The sequence below is a fragment of the Myodes glareolus genome, chromosome 4, assembly GCF_982192425.1.
Source record: "Myodes glareolus chromosome 4, mMyoGla1.1, whole genome shotgun sequence".
Lineage (NCBI taxonomy): Eukaryota > Metazoa > Chordata > Mammalia > Rodentia > Cricetidae > Myodes > Myodes glareolus.
The window spans coordinates 54,472,998-54,496,097 of record NC_142029.1 but is presented as its reverse complement, the minus strand read 5'-3'; the positions used below and the strand labels follow the sequence as shown (position 1 = coordinate 54,496,097).

General features: G+C 36.0%; 1 protein-coding gene across 2 annotated transcripts in view; it reads right to left on the bottom strand.

Annotated features, from left to right (window-relative positions):
* Positions 1 to 23,100, bottom strand: part of Atr (ATR checkpoint kinase) — a 107,805-nt gene that overhangs the window by 64,379 nt on the left and 20,326 nt on the right. For both annotated transcript variants that reach the window (XM_085689551.2, XM_085689552.2), the window contains exons 14-22: positions 22,862 to 23,032; positions 20,150 to 20,344; positions 17,924 to 18,109; positions 14,799 to 14,891; positions 12,900 to 13,030; positions 9,639 to 9,782; positions 6,870 to 6,963; positions 5,529 to 5,654; positions 1,051 to 1,257 (exon numbers count right to left, since the gene is read on the bottom strand). In XM_085689551.2, the coding sequence (XP_085545677.2) occupies positions 1,051 to 1,257; positions 5,529 to 5,654; positions 6,870 to 6,963; positions 9,639 to 9,782; positions 12,900 to 13,030; positions 14,799 to 14,891; positions 17,924 to 18,109; positions 20,150 to 20,344; positions 22,862 to 23,032 (1,347 nt within the window). The remainder of the gene's footprint in view (positions 1 to 1,050; positions 1,258 to 5,528; positions 5,655 to 6,869; positions 6,964 to 9,638; positions 9,783 to 12,899; positions 13,031 to 14,798; positions 14,892 to 17,923; positions 18,110 to 20,149; positions 20,345 to 22,861; positions 23,033 to 23,100) is intronic.

The window sequence follows — 23,100 nt, the reverse complement described above, 5'->3', positions numbered from 1 at the left end:
GCTACCAAGATGGCTTAGTGGGCAAAGGCACTTGCAGTGTACCTGGTGACCTGAGTGTTCAATCCTCAGAACCCATCTATAGGTAGAAGTAAACTAACGTCTCAAAGTTATTCTCTGACCTCTACCTGCGTATAATAACACACACCCACACCCACACCCACACACACACACACAGACACACACCCACACACGCCTGAGAGTTACAGAGTGTAGTTACTGTAAGGTAATTTCAACATTCTTTCTACTCAAATTCACAAAGTACACTAACATATCAAAAGTTTCATTTTGATTGGTGATATATCTCAGTGAGAAAACACTTGCCTAGTAGCAAGGTCCTAAGATCAAGCGCTAGTATTGAGAAAAAACAAAAACAAAAACAAACAAACCAAAAAACAGAAAAAAAAACCCCACAAACAAAAAACAAAAAACCAAAAAAAAACCAAAAACAAACAAAAAAAAACCATGCAAACAAAAACCAGCAAAAAAAGTACAAATTGATAGTTATACATGGATATCCTTAAAATATACACAATTACTAGAATACCCTGAAAAACTAGTTTTTGATGGAAGCACTAGAAATTATGTTTAAATGTTAATCTTTAGATAACTTATTAGACCTTAATTACTACCATATTTAGATAATAAACTCTGTTTCCAAGAATAGAACACATTAGATCAACTATTATGCTCAAACTATGACTTTTAGCTAAAGAGCTCAATGAGAGAATTTAGTAATAAAAGCTACTTAAAATTTCAGACTATACAAGTGAAATATATAAAACTCAATTCAAGAGCTAGAGAGATTGTTCAGCAGTTAAGAGCACTAGCTGGACTAGCTGAGGATCTGGGTTCACCACATGGGAGTTCACAACTGTCTGTAATTCTAGTTCTAGGGGGCTCTCACATCCTGTTCTGGCCTCTGTGGACAATAAGCATGCATGTGGTGTACAGACATACATTCAGGTAAAACCCTCATACACAGGATAAAAAATTCAAATAAAACAAAAATAACTTAGAGAAATATTATCACTCAAAATTATCATTACTTACCACAAACGTAAAATCTTTTCCTTGAGTTTCCGTTGATGAGAAATCTAATCGTCCAGGATCTATTGCCCCCAATTCTCCTAAACATTCCCCACACAGTAAGCGAGCCTGAGAGTTGGCATCTTGGCAGCCTTTCAGAATTACCGTCACCAGCTGTGAGATAACGGGCTCCACTGTTTCACTATCAGTTGCATATTTTATCAATTTTTCCTGAAGTAAAAAGTAGAAAGTTCATACTCTTACATCTTACATTACAAAAACATTCTTACAGCATCTAGAGCTTAAAAATATTAATACAGACAAAATTAAAATCCTGTATCTTCAATTTTTTCATTCGGTTTTTGATGACTTTACATAATATAGCTCACAATATGTTTTGCAGGAGTAGTAGCTCTCAATTGCTAAGCTATCTCTCACCCAAGAATAATCTTTTAGATAGTATCATTTTAGTGTAATTTTCTATTAAGCCTATACCTAGTTTGCCAGTTTTAAAATGGTATATAACGACACACATATATTTTTGCTTCTAGTTATTGCTCATATAGCAATTACTGAGCTTATTTATTACAAGGTGCAACAATCATGGGGATTCTCCTCTTGACTAAGTATTATTTCATTTTAGATTTACAGTTAACATATAAATAGTAGTTATCAGTCTTCTTTATAAAATCTCCTCTAAAAAGTCATCTTGACGAAATGAAACCCATCTTCAAATAAAAGTCTTAGGAAGGACTCACTTGTAAGAATAGTTCAGTTCTTTTGTATTTAAAACCGCTCCTACATGATACTCTACTAAGCACAGCTAGAGTCTTTCTTTTTTTAAAGACAGAATCTCTATGCCCCTAATAATCTAGTTTCCATACCCTTGCCAATTAATTTTAAAAGGGCGGGAGTGCTAGAGAGATGGCTCAACAGTTAAAGAGTATTTCTTGTTCTTACAGAGGACCTGGGTTCAGTTCCCAGCACTCACAGAGCGGCTCAAAACCATGCAAAACTCCAGTTCCAGTTCTGATCTATGTAGGCATTGGCATGCATGTACAATGAATGGTACATACATACATGTAGGAAAATATTCGTACATAGAAAAAAATAGACATGGAAGCCTAAAACAATTAAGCAAAATTTCATTTTTTTTGGTCTAGAAGTTCTGAATTTTTTTCATATTATTGAAAATCTATTGTAATGTTGGTGTATCTGGTCGGTACAATAAATAACCAGACGAGCTCAAGAACAACAGTTATATTTTTGATAATTGAAAAGGGGGGAGAAGATTGGAGAAGCAGAGGGGCCAGTCACTAGAGAGACCTTTAACTCTAACGAATTCTCAGACCAAAAGGGAGATCCTATCCTATCCTCTGCATGCTCAGACTGCAACTGCACCAAACTTCAGGCTGCACTGCTTTCCTGTCTCCCCCGGCCTTATATTCCTCTGTCCACCTCCCTAGTGCTGGCATTAAAGGCGTGGGATTTCAAGTGCTGGGATCACCTTTGTATGAGCTCTGTTTCTCTTTTAGACAGATTCAATCTTGTGTAGCCCAGAGTGTCCTTGAGCTAACAGAAATCCCTGTCTCTGTTTAATCCTGGGATTAAAGGTATGCACCACTACTCCCTGGCCTCTAGTGGTTTAGCTCTGCATTCTGATCTCCAGGCAAGCTTTATTTGTTAAAACACAACAATATATCACTACATTCATTTATTTGTTTATGTGTGAGAGCGTGTGCATGCACACATGTGTGTGTGTGTGTGTGTGTGTGTGTGTATCTGTGTTTAAGTGAGTGCCATATGAACACGTAGCATGCAAAGGCCAGAAGATATTGGATGTTCTCTATCACTTTGTACCTATTCCTTTGAGACAAGGTCTCCCTATACCTGGGGCTCAAGTTTTCTAGGCTAGGCTGAAAACTAACCCAGCAATTCTTTTCTCTCCAACTCAGAGTTGGGATTATAGGCATACATAGAATGCATGACTTGTTACATGGGTGTTGGAATCTGAACTTTGGTATCCATGACTGGAAGCAAGCATTATTAATCAGTTAGCCATCTGTCCAGCACTCTGATTAAAATTAAAATTCTCATGCAGTTTTTTTACTGAACTTGCAAATATTTGAAATTCTTAATTTAGGTTACAGTGCTAATTCTAGTTTTCTTTTACTTTTTGGTTGCTTTTAAGAAAGAACTGTCACAACTGAAGGACTATTTTCTTTGAGACAGGTTCTCACACTGTACCTTGGGTTGGTCCTAAGCAATCTTTCTTGCCAGCCTTTTCACGTTCTGGGATTAAAGTGCCATGCTTGGATTTCTTTTTCACTTTCTTTATTTTGTTCTTTGTTTTTTGAGACAGAGTCTTACTATATAGCTTTGGTTGGCCTGGAACTCTCTATGCAGACAAGGCTGGCCTTGAACTCTGAGATCCATCTGCCTCTGTCTCCTTAATGCTGGGATTATTAAAGACATGCACCACTACAACCAGCTCCCTCCTCCCCTTTTCCTTTTCCTTTTTTTTTTTTTTTTTTTTTTTTGAGACAGAGTTTCACTATTTAGCTCTGACTGTCCTGGAACTCGCTTTGTAGACCTGGGTGGCAGTCTTGAACTAACAGAAATCCATCTGCCTATGCCTCCTGAATGCTGAGATTAAAGGCATGCACCACCACTGCCTAGCTAACACCCAGCTTTCTTATATGCAATTTTTCTATTCATATTATGAATCCTCCATATAGGCTCTAACAATAAGCATTCTGTAATGGCTTTAAGATTTTCATTTTATAAATAAACACCTATATCAGCACAGTACAGTTAATTGTTTAAAAATAAAGCACCATTTTATTTTCTCTTTTTGGTATCAGAGGTATGATTTGATAAATTTCTACAAGCCTTTTAAGTCTTCCCCCTACCTTTCTTCATTTTGTTTATAACAAGGTCTTCAAGGCATGTTTCCTCCTCCTCCCTATTCTTTTACTTCTCCCAGGGATGATGACTGTCTGAGACCTTAGCATCTATATAGTTTCCAGTATCTTCTCTGTAGCCGGTACCCAGAAACCATTGCCAGTGTTGTTACACTGGGAGTGAAGTTCTAGATCTGGTCTCTTTATACACACTGTTCAGAATCTCCAGTTCTCAGGATCCTATCTTGTAACAATACTGAAGGGGTGGATAGCATACTAGGATTAATGTGCTCTCCTTGTTGGTACTTTTGATATTGGAGAGATTGAGAGTTGATTCAGGCATTCACCTTTATTCCAGGACAATCTGGAAGTCTCTAGCATTTCATTTTCAATGAATTCTTTAAAATAATTAGTAATTTATGACTTTTAAATAGAATTCTGCATCCCATCAAGGTTAATTTGAGTTTCTTACAATCTTTTTATTTTTCTGGAATTTGTCCCAAAAGATCCCTTTAATATGAACACTACAACTAGAAATATAGAAGGAACAGAGAGAAGGATGGAAGCAGGAAAAAGGAAAGAGAGAAAGAAATGTTGACATGATGGTATAAGCCTATAATTCTCTCACTCAAGAAGCAGAGGCAAAGTCGGGTGGTAGTGGTGCACGCCTTTAATGACAGCATGAATGCTTTGGGAAGCAGAGGCAGGCAGATCTCTGTGAGTTCGAGGTCAGCCTGGTCTACAGAGTGAGTTCCAGGACAGGCTCCAAAGCTACAGAGAAACCCTGTTTCAAAAAACAAACAAACGAACAAAAGGCTAAGGGATGAAAATCATGAGTTCAAGGCTATCTTTGGCTCTACTCAAAGTTTGAGGCTAGCTTGAACTACTCAAAATTAAATAAACAAAAACTAATAAAGTTAGCTCTGTCCAACGATAAAATAATAAAATTATTGGCATTTCATATGACAGATACCAGTGAGGTAGTTACATAAGAAGAATCACAAACTGATGTACACTCAAATCCTTACTTAAAATGATGAAGTCGTCAAGGCTGGGAGGATGGGCCAGTGAGTGAAGAGAGTTTACTGCACAAGCATGAGGACCTGAGTTCAAACGTCTAACACTTGAAAAAGTGGGACATGGTTTTGTATGGCTGGAAACCGGGAACTGGGAGAGAGAGAGAGAGGATTCTAGAAGTTCAGTAGTCAGTCAACCTAGCCTAAACAGTGAGGGACCATCATAAAGGAGGAGAGTGATAGAGAAAGACACCTGCACACATGAGAATACACCACAAATATCACACCAAAAATAAAAACAATATTTTAAAATTTAAGATGCAGTAGTCTAAAGTACAACCATGAAATCAGGACCCTTCAAAACAGCAGAATATTCTGCAAATTTGTGAGACTGAAGTTAACGGGCATTTATCTTTCTCATACATTACTCATTTTTCAGTCAGATTGGATAGTTTAGGTAAAATTAAAAAGACTAATTCCACCAAAGTTTTAGAGTTTTCAGGCAAAAATGTCAATGTATCCTCTTTTCTTCAAGTACCCAACACTTTTTTCTTATAATTTGAATTATACTGCTTTAGCATACCTGATTTTTATATAAGGTCTCCTTCAAGCTGGTAAGAGCATGAATACGAACATCTACATTTTCATGCTGAATTGCTCTCATGGACAGCTGAAGAGTGGTTTGAAGATCAGTACTCTCAGAGGTCTCCTAGACAAAGAACAGAAAGACATACCTTATTAACTATCCTAACAACCTCTGAAAGACCTGTGTTTTCTATGTAACAGTTACTATCAAAACAGCTAAACCCTAACCCAATTAAAAGTTTTTCCATCCCTTTCTTTGCAAAGTCTATGTCATCAGTATTTTTTAGGGGAAATTATTTTTAGTCTAACATCTTTAGAACTCCCAATTGAATAAAAATGTATCTAAAATAAGTTCTTTTTGAAAATAAATACAAGCTTTCCCTAATTTACACAGGTTACAATAACCTTGAACCAGGTCTGTGAAGTCTGTACATAATTCTACTGAATCCTTTCACAACTCAAAGTATTCTAGTTTCTATCTTGAAATTCTATGAAGTCACTGTATTTTCATAATTTCATAAAGTTTATAAGATTTCAAGATGCTCAAGAACCACTTAGATCAGACATAGTGATACTATGATTTGTAGCACAATGTAACTGGAATCATACCACATTTTCCCCTAAGGAATGTAGAGAGGGTGGCTTATATTTACTGCTAATGTGTTTCTCACCTAAATAGGATGTGGTAGTGGCACAAGACTTTAATTCCAGCATTTGGAATGCAAGGCAAGTAGATGAAGTATTCAAGACCAGCCTCAGCTACATAGTGTATTTGAAGACAGCCTCAGCTATAAGAGACTGTTCCAAAACAAAATAAAACAATTTTTTTAAAATGATAAAACTGCCAGCCGGGTGGTAGTGGTGCACATCTTTAATCCTAGCAGTCGAGGCAGAGACAGATGGATCTCTATGAGTTCGCGGCCAGCCTGGCTTACAGAGTGAGTTCCAGGACAAGCTCCAAAGTTAGAGAAACCCTGTCTTGAAAAAAAGCAAAGGGGGGGGGGAAGGAATAGGAAACTTCCCCTCAAAGTCATGAATTCATGGTACTATTATATATTCACCAAGATTATATTGTTCTTTCTTTCTCCCTTCCTTCCTTCTTTCCTTCCTTTTCTTTTTTTGGAGACAAGTTTTCTCTGTGTAGCCTTGGCTGTCCTGGAACTCACTCTGTAGACCAGACTGGCCTTGAATTCACAGAGATCTGCCCGCCCCTGACTCCCAAGTGCTTGAGCTACCACACCCAGCTTTGACTGTGAAGGATCTATTTTTCAGTATACTAGAAATCAGGGGCAATTTTGTATTTAAGCTCTTCCATAAAATAAGTAAAGAAATGAAATACCTTTCTATATTCCTGGAGAACTGCTTTTATCTTTTCTAATTCTGGATGATCAGGCAAAAAATATATTTCATGAAGAAAATCTTGCACAGCATCCCTAATAGTTAGAAAGATTTGCAAGACTATGAATGTAAAGCAAAAGTTGAAGGTAAAGCTAATAAAAGTCATACTTAAAAGTTCATTGTGATTATTTACTTCAAAATAATCTTTCTGGCCATGTCTAGAGTCCCAGGTAAATTAACAATTTAAAAATTACAACTAATTAGCAACTGTACTAGGAATAAGTCAGTGGCAGAACAATTGCTTAGCATGTAGAATGTCTGGGCTCAATCCCTAGTATTATAAATTAAATAAATTAAACAAATTATTTAATGGCAAATTACCACAAACAAACAAAAAAAATCCTTGTTAGTCTGTCACATCAGTGGCCCACAATAAGATATGCTTTTCAGTATGCACTTAGAGCCCCTTATTCTTTAACCCAGGACAGCTACAAGAATTCCTTTATTGCTAAATGGATGCAGGAGAAGATATGCTGTGGATAGGAAAGAGCTTATGCCTGGCAGTTTCAATTTTTATGCTCAGAAAAATACTGAGTCACCATGTAAGAACTATGTCTATCAACATAGACAAGACACATAGAGGAAAGAGCTCTGATATTACATGGACAGGGAGGAGTCCATTTCGGTCTCCCTTCTAGCCAAATGTGGCCATACCAGTGATCTCTGATAAGACCAACAGAAGAAATAACAAGCTGAACTCAGCCTAAACTACAAAATTATGAGTAAATAAAGGAGTTCCCTGTTTCTTTTTTAAAAAAATAATTTATTTTTATTTTATGTACATTGGAGTGGATATATCTCTATGTAAGGTATCAGATCTTAGAGTTACAAATAGTTGTGAGATGCCAGGTGTATGCTGGAAATTGAACTCAGATCCTCTAAAAGAACAGTCAGTTCTTCCAACTGCTGAGCCATCTCTCCAGCCCCGCGTTCCCTGTTTCTAAAGTACTACATTTGGGGTGATCTTTAATAGCAGAAAGTAAAAGAAATCAATCCCCAAATACAAATTTACATAAAGAATTTTTTAGAGGAAAATATGCAAATAGTCCTTATTGATGCTCTATTAGTTGCTTAAATTATAATAAAAATCTTTCTAGGTTTAAATATATTTTTAATTCTAGTCTTATTAATATATAAAAAATGAGACATAGCTGCCATGTGTGCTCTTGGGTGCTAAGTGCCATGTTAGATATAGGAAGAAACAATAAACAAACCCAGGACAATTTGTTCACTCAGGAGGTGAGGGTCTAGGGTACCAAATGAAAGACAACTTTCTTATGACATGGAAATATCAGAAAAATTATCCTACCATCTATAACAATGAGGATTTGGATATTTGTATAAAAACTGAAAAGAGATGTGAAGTGATGCTACTGATTTTATTGTTTTAGTTTGTAGAAAACTAAAATAAAACCATAAAAGTATTTCCAGTGAATAAAAAGGTATTAATCTTCTCTTCTGTGTTTTCATGCCTGAAGGTTACCAGAATAATTTAAAGGAATGGTAACAACATAAGGATGGGCAAGTGTGAAGTACTTAAATCCTAACTTTTCAGGAGAATTAGTTAAGTAACAGGAAAAAAAAGCTTACAAATGTGTTGGAAAATATTTTAGGTTAAGAAGCAGCCTTACTGAAAATTTAAGTATGGATAAAGTGTGGTCTCTTCTGTCACTAGTCCACATTTGCTACTCCCTCCTGCTATAGTAATCAGTGGGACTGAAAAATCAGCAGGAAATAATTTTAAACAATAAGATGTGTCCAGCTTTAAAGGTCAAGCTAACCAATGTGCAACTCAATAGTTAGAAGATAGAGAACCAGAGAACATGTTGAAATAATAATAATGCATTTAAAGAATTTTTTTTAAAGTAAAAGAAATGAAAAAAAAAAGTCTAAAGTAGGGGAAGCTGATTTAAAGGTTAATGCAGTGAAACAATAAGGAATACCAAATAACTAAGGTGTAGTGCAGAAAGCGATGAGTATCCCTCCTAACCTTCCTCAGGGTACCTGACTTAGTTAAGAAGAAAGGTAAAATTACCTTTACCAACTGAAAATTAGTGAAAAAAATTTAATTTCTGATTTATTAACCAATGAGTTTCAAACATTTATAATAGAAACAACACCCACTAAAAATCCATATGTAGTAGTAATTACATACTAATAATTTTAATTTATTCAAGGACTCTACATTTTAAAATAGTAACTCCACAGTATCAAAATAATACCAATACTTTGAGACATAAAAATATATTTGAGAATATTTCAGGGTTGGAGAGTTTGGTCATTTGGTAAAGCACTTGCTGTGTAAGCATGACGACCTGATTGGATTCCAAGTAACCACAGAAAAGCATGCTCCTGTAATCCCAGTGCCAAAGAAGCAAAGAGCAGGATCCTTAAGGCTTTGTTGGCTAGCTAGACTATACAAATCAGTCAGGTTTTAAAAACCACTTTATCTCAAAAAATAAGGAGGTGCCATTTAATCCCAGCACTCAGGACGCAGAAGCAGGTATATCTCTATGAGTGTGTGGCCATCCAGATCTATAAAGTGAGTTTCATAAAAGACAGAGCTACATAGTGAGACCCTATTTCAAATAAAAAAACAAACAACAAAAATAAGGTAGAGAATGATTGAGGAAGATACCCAATGTCACTTCTGGTTTCTAAGAGTTCGTGCACACAAATAACTATTTATGCTTAATTTCAGTTACAATACCTGTTTTCAATGATGAGGTAGTGAAAGATAGCAGCAGTTTCTCTTGGCTGCATGTGTATGAGAGGTAACAAAGCTACTATGACATGACTGAGCAGGGGGCCCAGGTAAACATGATCCAGGCAACGAACAAAGCAGTCCCATGCTCTAAGTAAAAAACAAAAATTAATTCAAAATACTTTTATATTTGTAAAATAGCATCAATTAGTTTTAGCTGAATAATGATACACACACACACACACACACACACACACACACACAAATATATAGTCACATACATACAAGAGATTAAAGTAGCTTTTGATATAAAGAGCAATGTGAGCTGGGCGGTGGTGGTGCACACACCTTAATCCCAGCACTCGGGAGGCAGAGGCAAGCGGATCTCTGTGAGTTCGAGGCCAGCCTGGTCTACAAAAGCTAGTTCCAGGATAGGCTACAAAGCTATAGAGAAACCCTGTCTCAAAAAACCTAAATAAATAAATAATCAATTTGCATATACAAACACACACACATAAAGTAATAGTAAGTCAAACAAAACTTAAAAACTCCAAACAAACAAAAACCAAGGTGAAAACAGTATTTTGGGACAAGATCATTTAAAAAGAAAACTTAAATGTTAGGTATTTATACATTTGCTTACACATAAGGATAATACAACTTAAAAAGATTTTTTAACTTCATAATGTTAGAAGAACAACATTTAGAAGAAACTGTTGATGTGGTGATGCACATCTCTAATCTCAGTACTTGTAGAATAACAGAGTTCAAGAACAACCTGGGCTATGTTAGAGGCTCAAAAAAAATAAAAGTGGAAGTGAATTCTCATCTTTCCATGAACTAATAATATAGCACAATTTTTCCCTGTGATACTGGGCAGTGATAGCAACCCACAGTTTCTAGTAAAAGGTTTCATATTATCATGGGGTGAACAATGAATATTGTACTTCATAGCATACTTCTGTGTTGAATAGAGATACTCAACACTTTTTGTTATGACTTTGGCCAACTGAAAGCTATTGTAAGTGTTCTGTGCTCATTTAAGCTGGGCTATATTAGGCTATAGTGTGCGGTAGGTTGGGTACATTAAAAATGTATTTTCAGCCCCAGCTTGCTGGTGAATACCTATAATTTCAATACTTGGGAGGCTGAGGTAGGAAGACTGTTGAGTTCTGGAACAGTGTAGGCTACACAGCAGGACAGTGTCTCAAAAACATACCAAAAAAATTTCCAATTTGTGATATTTTCAACTTACAATGTGTTTATCACAATGTCACTATCTCTCCCCACTCCTGTAAATCAAGCACTAGCTATGCTTTTAAAAAGAGGGCTAACTGGGCCTGGTGGTGCAAGTCTGTTATCCCTGCTGAAAGGTAGGTACAACAGGAGTCATCACTATCTACATATCAAGTTAAACTTGAGGCCAGCCTGGGTTACGTGACACTCTGCTTAAAAACAAACAAACAAACAAACAAACAAACAAAATTAAAGACTGGTATATTGGTCCAGACCTGTAATTCCAAAAACCAGGAACCTAAGGTAGCAGTATGGTCACAAGAAAACAAAGACAGATGTGGTGGTATCCCTTATAATCCCAGCTCTGCCCGCACAGAAAATTCCAGGCTAGCCTAGGAACTATGGAAGATGAAAGAGCTGGGTGAAGTGAAGTATGCTTGCTAGTTTTATGTCACCTTGATACAAGCTAGAGTTATTTGAGAAGAGGGAATCACAACTGAGAAAATGTTACCAAGACATCAGCCTGTGTAGAAGCCTACAGTTACATCTTCTTGATTGATGTGTGTGGGCCCATCCCAAATGGGGTTGTACCACCCCAAGGTGAGTGGTTCTGGACAGTATAACAAAGTACACCAAGCAAGCTATAAGCAGTACTCCTCTATGACTTCTGTGTCAGTTTCCACTTCCAGGTTCCTGTATTGCTTGAGTTCCAGCCCTGACTTCACTGATAGACTCTAACCTGAGAATTAAAAGCTGAAATAAACAACTGTTGTTTTATTACAACAATAGAAATTCTAAATGGTACCAGAATCACAGCATGAATCATTGTTGTGACACACCTGACCACTGGCTTTTGGGGAGGAGTGTGGTGACATTTGAGCTTTGGGCTGGAAAGCTGTTGAGTGCTCAGAGTACAGAGTTCTGTGGGAGCTTGGAAAGTAAGTACGCTGAGAGCAATGCAGATGAAGGAGGCCTAACTTACTGAGTCTGTTTGATATTTTGAATTAAGAATCTGTAGCTCTGGTCGGCTGGGACTTAAGAATCCACTGCAAGAAGAGACAAGCACCACTGAAGTGAAACCTTTGTTTAATAAGAGGTTCAACTGATTCTGGTTAGTTGGAGCTGAGAAATTAGCACTGAATAAAACAAAGATAAGCACCTTTGAAGATCATAAATCTGGGAATATTTCCTTAGGGCCAGCACAAAGAACCTGTGGTACAAAGGGTCCAAGGCTGCATCTCACGCTGGCAGCTGAACTTGGGTAGTGAAAGAGTCACCCATGAGGTACTTGTTTTGAAGGAATAAAGGAGTCACTGGAGAGTGGCTGAGGTTTGGCACCATGTGGTAGGGTTAGGATCTACGAAGAAAGCTCAGTATTTTTAGTGCTGTCAGTACCATGAACAACTACGAGGACAACAGCAACTGTGAAGTGGAGCTGACCAGATCAAAGATGAAAAGGTGAAAATGTTGTGAATGACAGAGAAAGAGGAGTATGACTGTCTAAACTACTTGGAGCATAGAAGAGCAAGGGTTAAGGCTAGACATTGGATACTGAATTATTTATACTGTTGGGAATTTGGCTTTGATTTGTTCAGATTGTGACTGTTCATAAGTATGTAACTTATTTTTGATTTTACAGAATCCCACAGTTAAGAGACTTTGGAATTTTAGAGAGATTTAAATGTTTTACAGAAAGTGAACTTTTAAAGTTAGAATTTAAATTTTAAAATTGGAATTTTAAAGACTGGAACTTTTAAAAGTTAGACTGATTTATATGTGACATTAACCATACCATCTTGGGGATAAACAAGAAAAAAAAGATTATGACTTAATAAGTGATGTGTTTGTGTGTCAAGCTGACAAAGGGTCAACTGTACTGGCTAGTTTAATGTCAACTTGATGCACAAACTATAGTTATTTAGGAAGAAAGCACCTCAATTAAAAATGTTCCTACCAGATCAGTCTGTGGTAAGAACTCATTAGTGTTTCCTAGAAATACAAGAAAACATATCAACTAAGACAGTCACTTACCTGCAACATAATTCAGGAAAATCATCCTTGAATCTAAGGCCAGTTCTTAGTGTGGTCATCATTTTTACTCTCACAGAACTAACATGTTTGGGTCCCATCAGCTTCATCAAAGACATCAAACTACTCAAGGCCTACAAGAAAATTAGTAGTTAAAAATAGAACTTATAAACAAGATGCCAGAACTTAAAAGTTATTTATAAAATTTAAACAGAATGCTTCATAATGGACAATAATGGTTTTAATGATCATAAATTCAAGATATTCTGAATTTAACACAATAAACAGCTGCTGGATATACTTAGAATAGAAACCAAATGAGGACTGCATCAATAGTTCTAGGTTCTAATGAATGAGTAAAGAAAGTCTCCAATCTTATGTATGTACTCAGAAGTTACTATTGAACACACCATGTTCAAAAGCAATTTAGGAGGAAAGGGTTTATTTGGCTTATGTTTCACTGTCAGGACAGTGAAGAAAGTCAGGACAGGAACCTGGAGGCAGGTTCCGACGCAGAGGCCATGGAGGGTGCTTCTTTCTGACTTGCTCCACGTGGCTTGCTCTTTCTATAGCACCCAGGACCACAAAGCCCTAGGGATGGCCCTACTCACAATGGGCTGGGCCCTCCCTCATGGATCACTAATTAAGAAAATGCCCTACAGGCTTGCCTACAGTCTGATCTTTTGAAGGTATTTTCTAAATTGAGGCGTCTTCCTTTCCAATGATTCTACCTTGTGTCAAGTTGACATAAAACTAGCCAACACATGTATCTAAACAAGTAAGCTCTTTACAGTTTATAGTATAAAAATTCCATTTTCCTTAAAGTCATTTATTCTTTCATTTGGCATAAATGTTTAGGGAAGCCATATAGATGGAATTGAAATTATTAAAAATTTACTAGTTAACACTGAAATAACAGGCATTGACTTAAAATTTATAGCAAATTTTTCTATGTCTTACATGGATCGTTAAAGTTATCAGAAGGGAAGTGTATACTAAAATAAAAGCTGCCACTGGGTTAGCAAGATGACTCCCAAGGCAAAGGCTTTGCTGCCAAGCCTGTCAACTAAGTTCTAGTTCTAGGATCCATATAGTGGAAGGAGTGTACTAACTCCTGCATATTGTCCCCTGGCCTCTACATGAGCACTGTTGCACACTAATGCTAATACACATGCACACTAAAAACAGAAATACCAACATCAGACGCAGGTGAACTATAAAATTAAATTATACAACGGATGTTCAAGCTCTCAGTTACTGCTGTTTTATGTCTTCCATTGGGTTAGATATCATGATGGTATGGGCCTGCAGCCATTAGTATTATTATTACCTAACAAGTATGAAGCTAGATGAACAAGGTGGCCATCATAATCCTAGCACACAGGAGGCCGAGGCAGGAAGACTACCATAAATTCAAAGGCACCCTGAGCTATAACAACAAATGCATAAAGTTAATTTGGGTGAATGTTCTTTGAATCTAGAATCAAGCTATGACTGAAGTTACATTATCTTTGTATATTTAGTTACAGGGCCAAAAATTCTTTAGGCCAGTTTAAGTTGGGTTTTCTATTTGTCATCATCAGTGAAAGCTGGTACAGTTTCTATTTTTACAGTGATATTCAGCGATAAATATCAAACGTTTGGTTGCTTCTCTGTTTTGACAGTCTCACACTTAGGTTTGCTTAGAGCTCATTATGGAGCCCACGCTGGCATCGAACTCTCAGATATTCTTTCAGTCTCTGTCTTCCTCATGCTGAAATCACAGGGTGAGCTACCACACCCAGCTTGTTCAAAAGACTTTTTATATTTGAATGTTTGTAACCAGAAACAGAACTTATGTTCCCTGAATATTCAATATAAATTTTATTCTAGCCTCCTTTGATTTCAGATACTACTACTTACCATTTTCTTATCTTCAATGCCAACACTGGAGCTCAGTAACTGCATATTAAAAAAGGCCAGAATGCCCAACAATTTTGGTTGCAAATAATCAGCCTATGGATTGAAAAAAAAAGATATTATATGTTTTATATATAAAGTATCTCTCTTCTTTCCCTCTAAATTGGAGATTTATTACAGAACTCCTACTGGGCAGCTTTCTACCACTGAACTGTATGAGGCAGGAAAAAGAGCAAGACAAACAGCTAGTGAAAGGTGGTAACTGAAATATGTTCCAAGGTAGCAAAGTTTACTGTTGAGGCGGCCGGTTCAGGTTCTTTCGGGGTTATATTCCCTGATAAGAGCAGAAGAGGAAGACTCTACTACTGTATAGTGAACAGGAGTTAGGTATCTATGCTACATGTCTTTTTAGCATATAGAAACTTACCAAGTGAAGAAACTGGGACTTGTTTTTCAAGCTCTAATTTACCTTTTGGTTTTTGAACTTTTTAAAAAAATCATCAATAATTTTTTTAGATTAGCAAAGTATTGGGTTTAATCATAGCATCTCCATAATATGTATTTTGTAAACTTCTTATTTGGACTGAAATTAAACTTTAGCATAATAAATCACAATTTCCTAATTATATGGTTCTAGTCTATGTTATTAAATAAAATATAGGTATAGGTGGCACTCAAATCTACATAAATATTCTAATTTTAAAGTCCCTGGCATCCAGACAAATAGTACTTTAGTATGTATATCTGCCATTCAGCAAATATATGCATCTCTATTCTATCATGCTAAGTAAAGTGTATAAGATAAACACTAATACACAAGGCAAATTAGTAGAAGGCACTGAATAAATTCACACATAAATATGGGTGTGATAAGGGCAATAAGAAAATAAACATGAACATGTGTTAGAAACTGGAAAAATGAGTTTAGTTAGGGGTGATAAAAAAAACTCTGAAGAGTGAAAAACATCCAGGAAATTATTATTGTACGTACAGAGACCATCTAAAGCCAACAGTTACAAATTCTAAAAGACAAAGCAAATAGAGCTAAAGCAGTGGAAGGGAGAGTTTAACAAAAGGAGGGTGGAAAGGCACACTGTCACATATGTCTTATAGATTTACTGTAAAGAGTTTACACATTATTTTCAGGTTTTGGTTGAAGCAAATGGGTAGATAATGGTATAAAATACCATTGCCCAAAGCAAGGAAGATTAGGGGACACAAGTCAGGGAAGAATAATAAAAACTTCTTTGGAGTCTAAGGTTATACCTAGACAGCTCAACATAAGGCAGTTGCTACGGCAGATGACAACCTGACACAGGCTAAGGTCGTCTGAGAGGAGGTAATCTCAAGAAAACACTTCCATCAGAGTGGGCTGTAAGTAAGCATGTAGGCTATTTTTTTTAAAAAAGATTGATGAGGCAGGGCCCAGTCTATTGTGGGTGGGGCCACCCCTGATCTGGTGGTCTTGGGTTCTTTAAGAAAGCAGGCTGAGCAAGCCATGGTGAACAAGCAAGTAAGCAGGCACTCTTCCATGGCCTCTGCATCAGCTCCTGCCTCCCAGTTCCTGCCCTGCTTGAGTTCCAGTCCTGATTTCCTATGATGATGAACTGTGATGTGGAAGCATAAGCCAAATAAATTCTTTCCTCCCCAAGTTTCTTTATGCTGTTTTCTCACGTCAGTGGTAACCCTAACTAAGATACTTGCCTAGTATGTACAAAGCTCTAGGTTTGATCCCCAGTACTGCAAACTGGATTCCTTAAAATTCCCTTTGAGAACATATAGTGGTATATTATTTGTGTTTTAATAAATAAAGCTTGCCTAAAGATCAGTGCAAAGCAGCCACACTAGTCAGTCATACAGGCCAGGCAGTGGTGGCGCACACCTTTAATTGGGATTAAAGCAGCCACACTAGTTAGTCAAGAGGCTGGGTGATGGTGGTGCATGCCTTTAAACCCAGCACTAGAGAGGAATATAAGACAGGAGGAGACAGGTCTCAGTCTCAGTCTGAGGATTAGTAGAGGCAGGATCACCCCTTTTTTGTCTGAGCCTTGTTAGAGGTAAGAGTTCTCTAGTGGTTTGGCTGTGTTGCTTTTCTGATCTTCAGCTGGAACTCCAATATCTGTCTCTGGGTTTTTATTCGTGCAACAAGAACTAGCACAATTCACTAAATATATTTTCAGATAAACATTTTTGTCCATGCCATCTATTTCCTTCTAGGATCTAACCTATATAAACCCCAAAGTTCAAAGTTCATAGTTTAAAAGTTAAAACTGAAACATAAACAATGGAATCACTAGAATCATCCTATCAAAACAAGGGGTCAAATGAGATCACGATGATAGGGCACAGCCAATTGCATTATTCCAAATCATTCCAATACAAAAAGAATAAAGCTGAAAAATAAAGAGAAAAGAGAAAACTGCATGCGTTGGCACAGGTCTGTAATCCCAGAACTTAGGAACTAGAGGCAGAAAGATAGGGGATTCAAGGCCATTCTTAAATATGTAGGGACTTTGAGGCAAACCTGGATTCTATTAGACCCTGTCTTAGAACTAACATGTAAGCCAACAACAACAAAAGCAGAACACATAAAAAAGGAAAACACATCTTTCTTTTACCCTAACAATGGATTTAATTTAGCTTGCTTCATCAAGAATTACCTGTAAGAAGTAACAAGATGAGGGGAAAAGTTGTAAATACATTTTAATGCATATTTGGCAACTAGAGAAGAGAAATAAACCTTTTTGTTTACTTAAATGAAAATATAAATCATGCCAGGTGTGGTTCTGTATGCCTTTAATCCCAACATTCATAGGGAAATCTGTGAAAGTTTGAGGCCAGTTAGGTCTACAAAGTAAGTTCTAGGTCAGCCAGGGTTATATAGGGAGAACTCTAAAAAGGGGGATAGTGAGGACTTAGGAAAAAATAAAATCTTAAGAATCACCTGGAAATCCACACTTTCAAGATACATATACAGCTAACATTTCTGTGACCATTCAACTTTAACCTTTTCTAAAAGAAAGATCTCAATTAAAAGTATAAAGAAATTAGAAAATAGGGGTGACGAGTTTCCTCAGCTTCTTAAGTAGGCTACAAAAAAGGACAAAAAAGCAAACCAAATACCTTACCATCAATTCAGGTGATGTGATATCTCGTGGTCCCTGATATGGATCATCACTAGATGCAAAAGAGGCAAGTATTGACAAACCGTTGAAAACCTGTTGATAATGCTCTCCAATACGCAGCAATAATTCATTGTGCAATCCTTGAAAATCTTGTCTTAAGAGACTCCCCAGCTCAATTTCTGTTTCATTCTAAAGATATTAAAAAAATTATTTTTCTCATATTAGCATTTAAAAATAAGTACGCGATTTTTAACATGTTATTTGTAAATCAAGAGCTCTAGGTAAGATAGCATAGCTTACTAATAGAACTAAGAAAAGACATTGGCAAAGAATTCTAATCTTGTTCTTTCCTGATAGGTCTCCCATGAGCTATATGCAATGAAGAAAAGTGACCAGACTTAATTTTGATATAAAGCTGGAAAAAGCCCTATGTTTTCCTAAACTCTTTTTACAACAGCAACACAGTATTTACAGATGCATAGACCCAGGACCGTGCTACATAGCAGGCTTTTGGTCAGAATTCTGGAGTTTAAATTCTAGTTGTCATTTATAGTCTGTCATGTGATCTGGACAAGTCAACTAATCTAACCCTCACTGCCTTAGTTCTATCATCTGTAAAGAAAAACAATGGTTGAACATTCCTAATTAAAACCCAAATACCAATTCTTTTGAACACTGTCATGATACCAGAAGCAGAATTTTTTATACTTGACTTTATTTGATTGGTTGCAGTAAAAATGTAGGCACCTTGAAATTATTATATAAAAAAATTGTACTTTTTTCTTTTCTTTTTTTGATTTTTGAGACAGGGTATCTCTGTGTAACAGCATTAGCTGTCCTGAAACTCACTTTGTAGACCAGGTTGGCCTTTAACTCATAGAGATCCACCTATCTCTACCTCCCAATTGCTGGGATTAAAGGCATGCATCACCACACCAGTTGGGCTATACATTTAAGCTATGTCTAAAACATGAATGAATTCTGTGTCTAGACTTTGGTCTCATCCTCAAGATATCTCATTATATATATGCAAATATTTCAAAATGCAAAAAAAAGAAATATCTGAAATCTAGTCTTAAGCATTTTTGTACAAGAAATAAGACTCCTATCTTGTCAAATATATGAATTGAACCGGATGTATGTGGACAGAGAAGCTTCTGACATAAAGTATGTACTCCATAAATACTATCATTCTGTCTCCATAACATACAGTTTACGTTCTTGAGATGAATGAAAACAAATTAATAGTCATTAGTTCTCAAGTGAAAAAGAGATCTGCTGTCCTCTTAGAGAAAAATAAAATTAAGGTTTTCTATTTCCACAGTCTTATATTCCTCAAAGACATCGTTAATGTAAAATAAAAAAGAAGCCCAAGCTAAAATTTTAAGCTTAAAAACTAGCAAGACATGCAAACCTAACAGTCTACACCCATAATGAAATGAGAGAATAAAGTCCCCAAAGTTGTTCTCTGATCTACACATGCACAATGGTCCATATGCACCCATGCATTGTCTCGCTTACACACACACACACACACACATACACACACTCTACACACACACACACTCTACACACACACACACTCACTCTAATATTTTAAGATTTATTTATTTATTTAATTTCCATGCCTACAGTGTTTTGTCTACATGTATATATGTGTACATGGATGCGTGGTGCCACAAAAGTTAGAAGAAGGCAACAATCCTGGACCTGGAGTTACAGGAAGATATGATCTGCAGTGTGGGTACTGGAAACTGAAACCAGGTCTTCTACTAGAACAAGTTGGCTGTTAACCACTAAGTCACCTCTCCAGATCCACTAAATTATTAATTATTTAAAAAGAAGGAAAAATTATAATAAAATTATAATCAGAGTAGCAAGTAACTAAACCAAACACAAGCATGGAGTTAAATGTAGTTATCTCTTCCTATAACTACTTGTATATTATGAGGTAACTTATAACTGTAATCAGTTCCAAATTACTAAAAGAAAATTATGTAAGAACCTAATCCATGAAAGGATGGCTATTCTATTCCATTATGGTAAATGATCAGAGAAAATATCAAAATAATTCTATTTAGAATTCTCCCAAGACAATGATTATTTAACATGATATTTACACATATTCTTATGCTATAAATTGTTCTTTCTACATTACAATGATAAAATAGTTTTTCCAAAAATGCTAATCTAAACAAAAGAATGAAATACACACAAATATTTAAATACCTTCAGATAATGAAGGGCACGTTCTAATTCATCTTTGGTACAAGAACAAACCAAATGAGAAAAAATATATTTGAAGTTATTTATTAAAATCTCTCGACGATTAACATTTAATTGTTTTCCTAAAGTTCGAATGAGAGCAGAAGCTGCAGGGCTTGCTTTCGCAGCAAGATCAGGCAGTAGAACTTGTAATGTCCTCTGAAAAAGAACACAATAATTATCAAAAAGTACATTTGTCTGGGTGATAAATTGTTAAATAAACTGTCCACAAAACATTTTTTAACACCACAGGGAGCTATGCATGAATTCATACTTGTATTCAACCTTGCCATTTACTCAGTTGACTATAATAAATACAATGGTATATATTACTATGACTCAGGTTCTATATATAAAGCAATGAACAAAACAAGCAAGGAACCAACAGTATAGAGCTTCTATTATATGAATTAAGAGACAGTGAACGATAAGGAATGAAGATTGGATTAATTCTTCATTCCTATTATATTGTATGTAACTCAAAAGAAGCATATTTTTCATGAGTATGTCACTAAAGCAGATGCACAATCTAAAGTAAAGGTCCTAAGTCTGGCGTATCCTTTCCTGCATTTAGAGAATAAGCATATAAAGAATAGCCATAAATAAAAACTTAAAATTTTTTTTAGGGCTGGAAAGATGGCTCAGCAGTTAAAACCAGTGACTACTCTTCCAGAAAACCTGGGTTCAATTCCCAGCACCCACATGGCAGCTCATGGCTGCCTGCAATTCCAGTTCCAGGGGACCCAACACCTTCACCCAGACATACATGCAGACAAAAGACCAATGTATATAACATTAAAAGAAAAGTTTTTATAATTTTTTGCTTGTTTTTGAGACAGGGTTTCTCTATGTAGCTTTGGAGCCTTTCCTGGAACTCATTCTGTAGAGCAGGCTGGCCTTGAATCACAGAGATCAACCTGCCTCTGCCTCCCAAATGCTGGGATTAGAGGCATGTGCCACCACTGCCCAGCTAAGTTTTTTTTTTTTAAATAGATTATAGAATTGATGCTGCAACATTACAGAAAACAGTTAAATACATCTAACATCTAATACTGCAGTAAGTCTACTTTCATTTTTGGTCTATATCTTTTAAGATCTAGTTCATTAAATTCACACAAAATCCAAAATTAAAATAATTATGATTTTGTTTACTTATTCTATAAATATCTAAAAAATACAACTACAAGTATGTCATTATTTTAAATAGATTATAGAATTGATGCTGCAACATTACAGAAAACAGTTAAATACATCTAACATCCAATACTGCAATAAGTCTACTTTCATTTTTGGTCTGTATCTTTTAAGATCTAGTTCATTAAATTCACACAAAATCCAAAGTTAAAATAATTATGATTTTGTTTACTTATTCTATAAATATCTAAAAAATACAACTACAAGTACGTCATTATTCTAAACATGGAATGTGACAATGAACAAGATCTAGCCCTTGCCTGAGTGGTGTGACATCAAGAGACTCAGGCAGGAGGACAGCACGTTTGAGGACAGTCTGTGCTACAGAATGAGACTGTGTCCAAAAACAAAAGAAACAAACAAAACAACAAATAAATAGGTCTGCCTTCACAGACATACTTTTCTTTTAACATAGTTATATTTAGATTAAGATGGTTATTTTTAAGATTAAGATGGCTTATATTTAGACATTTAGTTTCTTCTCAGTTTTATATTGCCAATGGGTAATGTTGCAAAAAACATCTGTGGATTTTGATGTAATTAATGAGTAATAAGGCATGAATATCTTTGTTGTTCTTATAATATACCACCCCACTTTCTTTGTATATATAACCAATTTATGAGCAATATAAGTTTGTTAAAATAATATTATAGGGAGAACCGCTGTACAAACTGTTATCACTATTTGTTAGATTGACAATACACTGACTTTGAGGCAAAAACAAGAAAACAATAAGTTCCATCATCCTTCAAACCTTATGCCTAATGAATTCCACAGGCTTCCTAAGTCATGCCATGTTACAAAGCCTGACATCTAAAATAATAACAAACCATATCACTAATTCTGTATTTCATAATTCAACTTCTTAAAAGTAAACATTAGTTTTTCAGTAACCAGTGGAACCCAGGATGGTACTAAAAACAAAGACTCAAATAGTTAACTTGAATATGATATCAATAAGTATGATACATAAAACAATAAAGATATACATAAATTTAAGTTTTACTGTGTAAGCAATAATTTCGTCAAAGTAAAAAAAAAATAGATAATTAGGGACTAGGTTAATAGCTCAGGTGCCATATAAGCATGAAGACCTGTGTTCAATCTCCAGAAAAAGACTGGGAATGGTGACGCATTTGTAATTTCAGTGCTATGGCATCAGAGACAGGGAGATATTAAAGGCTTGATGGTAGTTAGTCATTCAAACTTACCTGGCAAACTCCAGGGTATTGTGACAGACCCCGTCCTACACAAACACACACACACACATACCCCAAACCAATGGACAGTGGCTATGCAACAATAGTCAATATTGTCCTCTAACCTACAGACACATGCATGCACACACACAAAATGTAATTTTGAAAATCTTGAATCCATATGGTCTTTAATGTACTTGTAAGGTTTTCTTTAAAAACAAACAAATGAAATATTTAATCAAAAACTTCAAATAAATCAACTAAACACACATTGCAACTTACACTTAGGAAACGATTAAGATCAGGAAAGTCAAAAACATTGGCAATTTCTGACAAGGTATTTAAAGCCATTTCTCTGTGGTGAGCTACATCTTGCTTGCGCATCTCAGCAGTCTGGCAAGGCGTACCTGGGAGTGCTGCTATCTGACTGGAGTGGAGAGTTTCTACCAAAAACTAAAGCAAAAATATTCTTTTTAGTTTTCAAACAAGGAAGAAATTCTAACCCCGTCTCTCTGCCCACC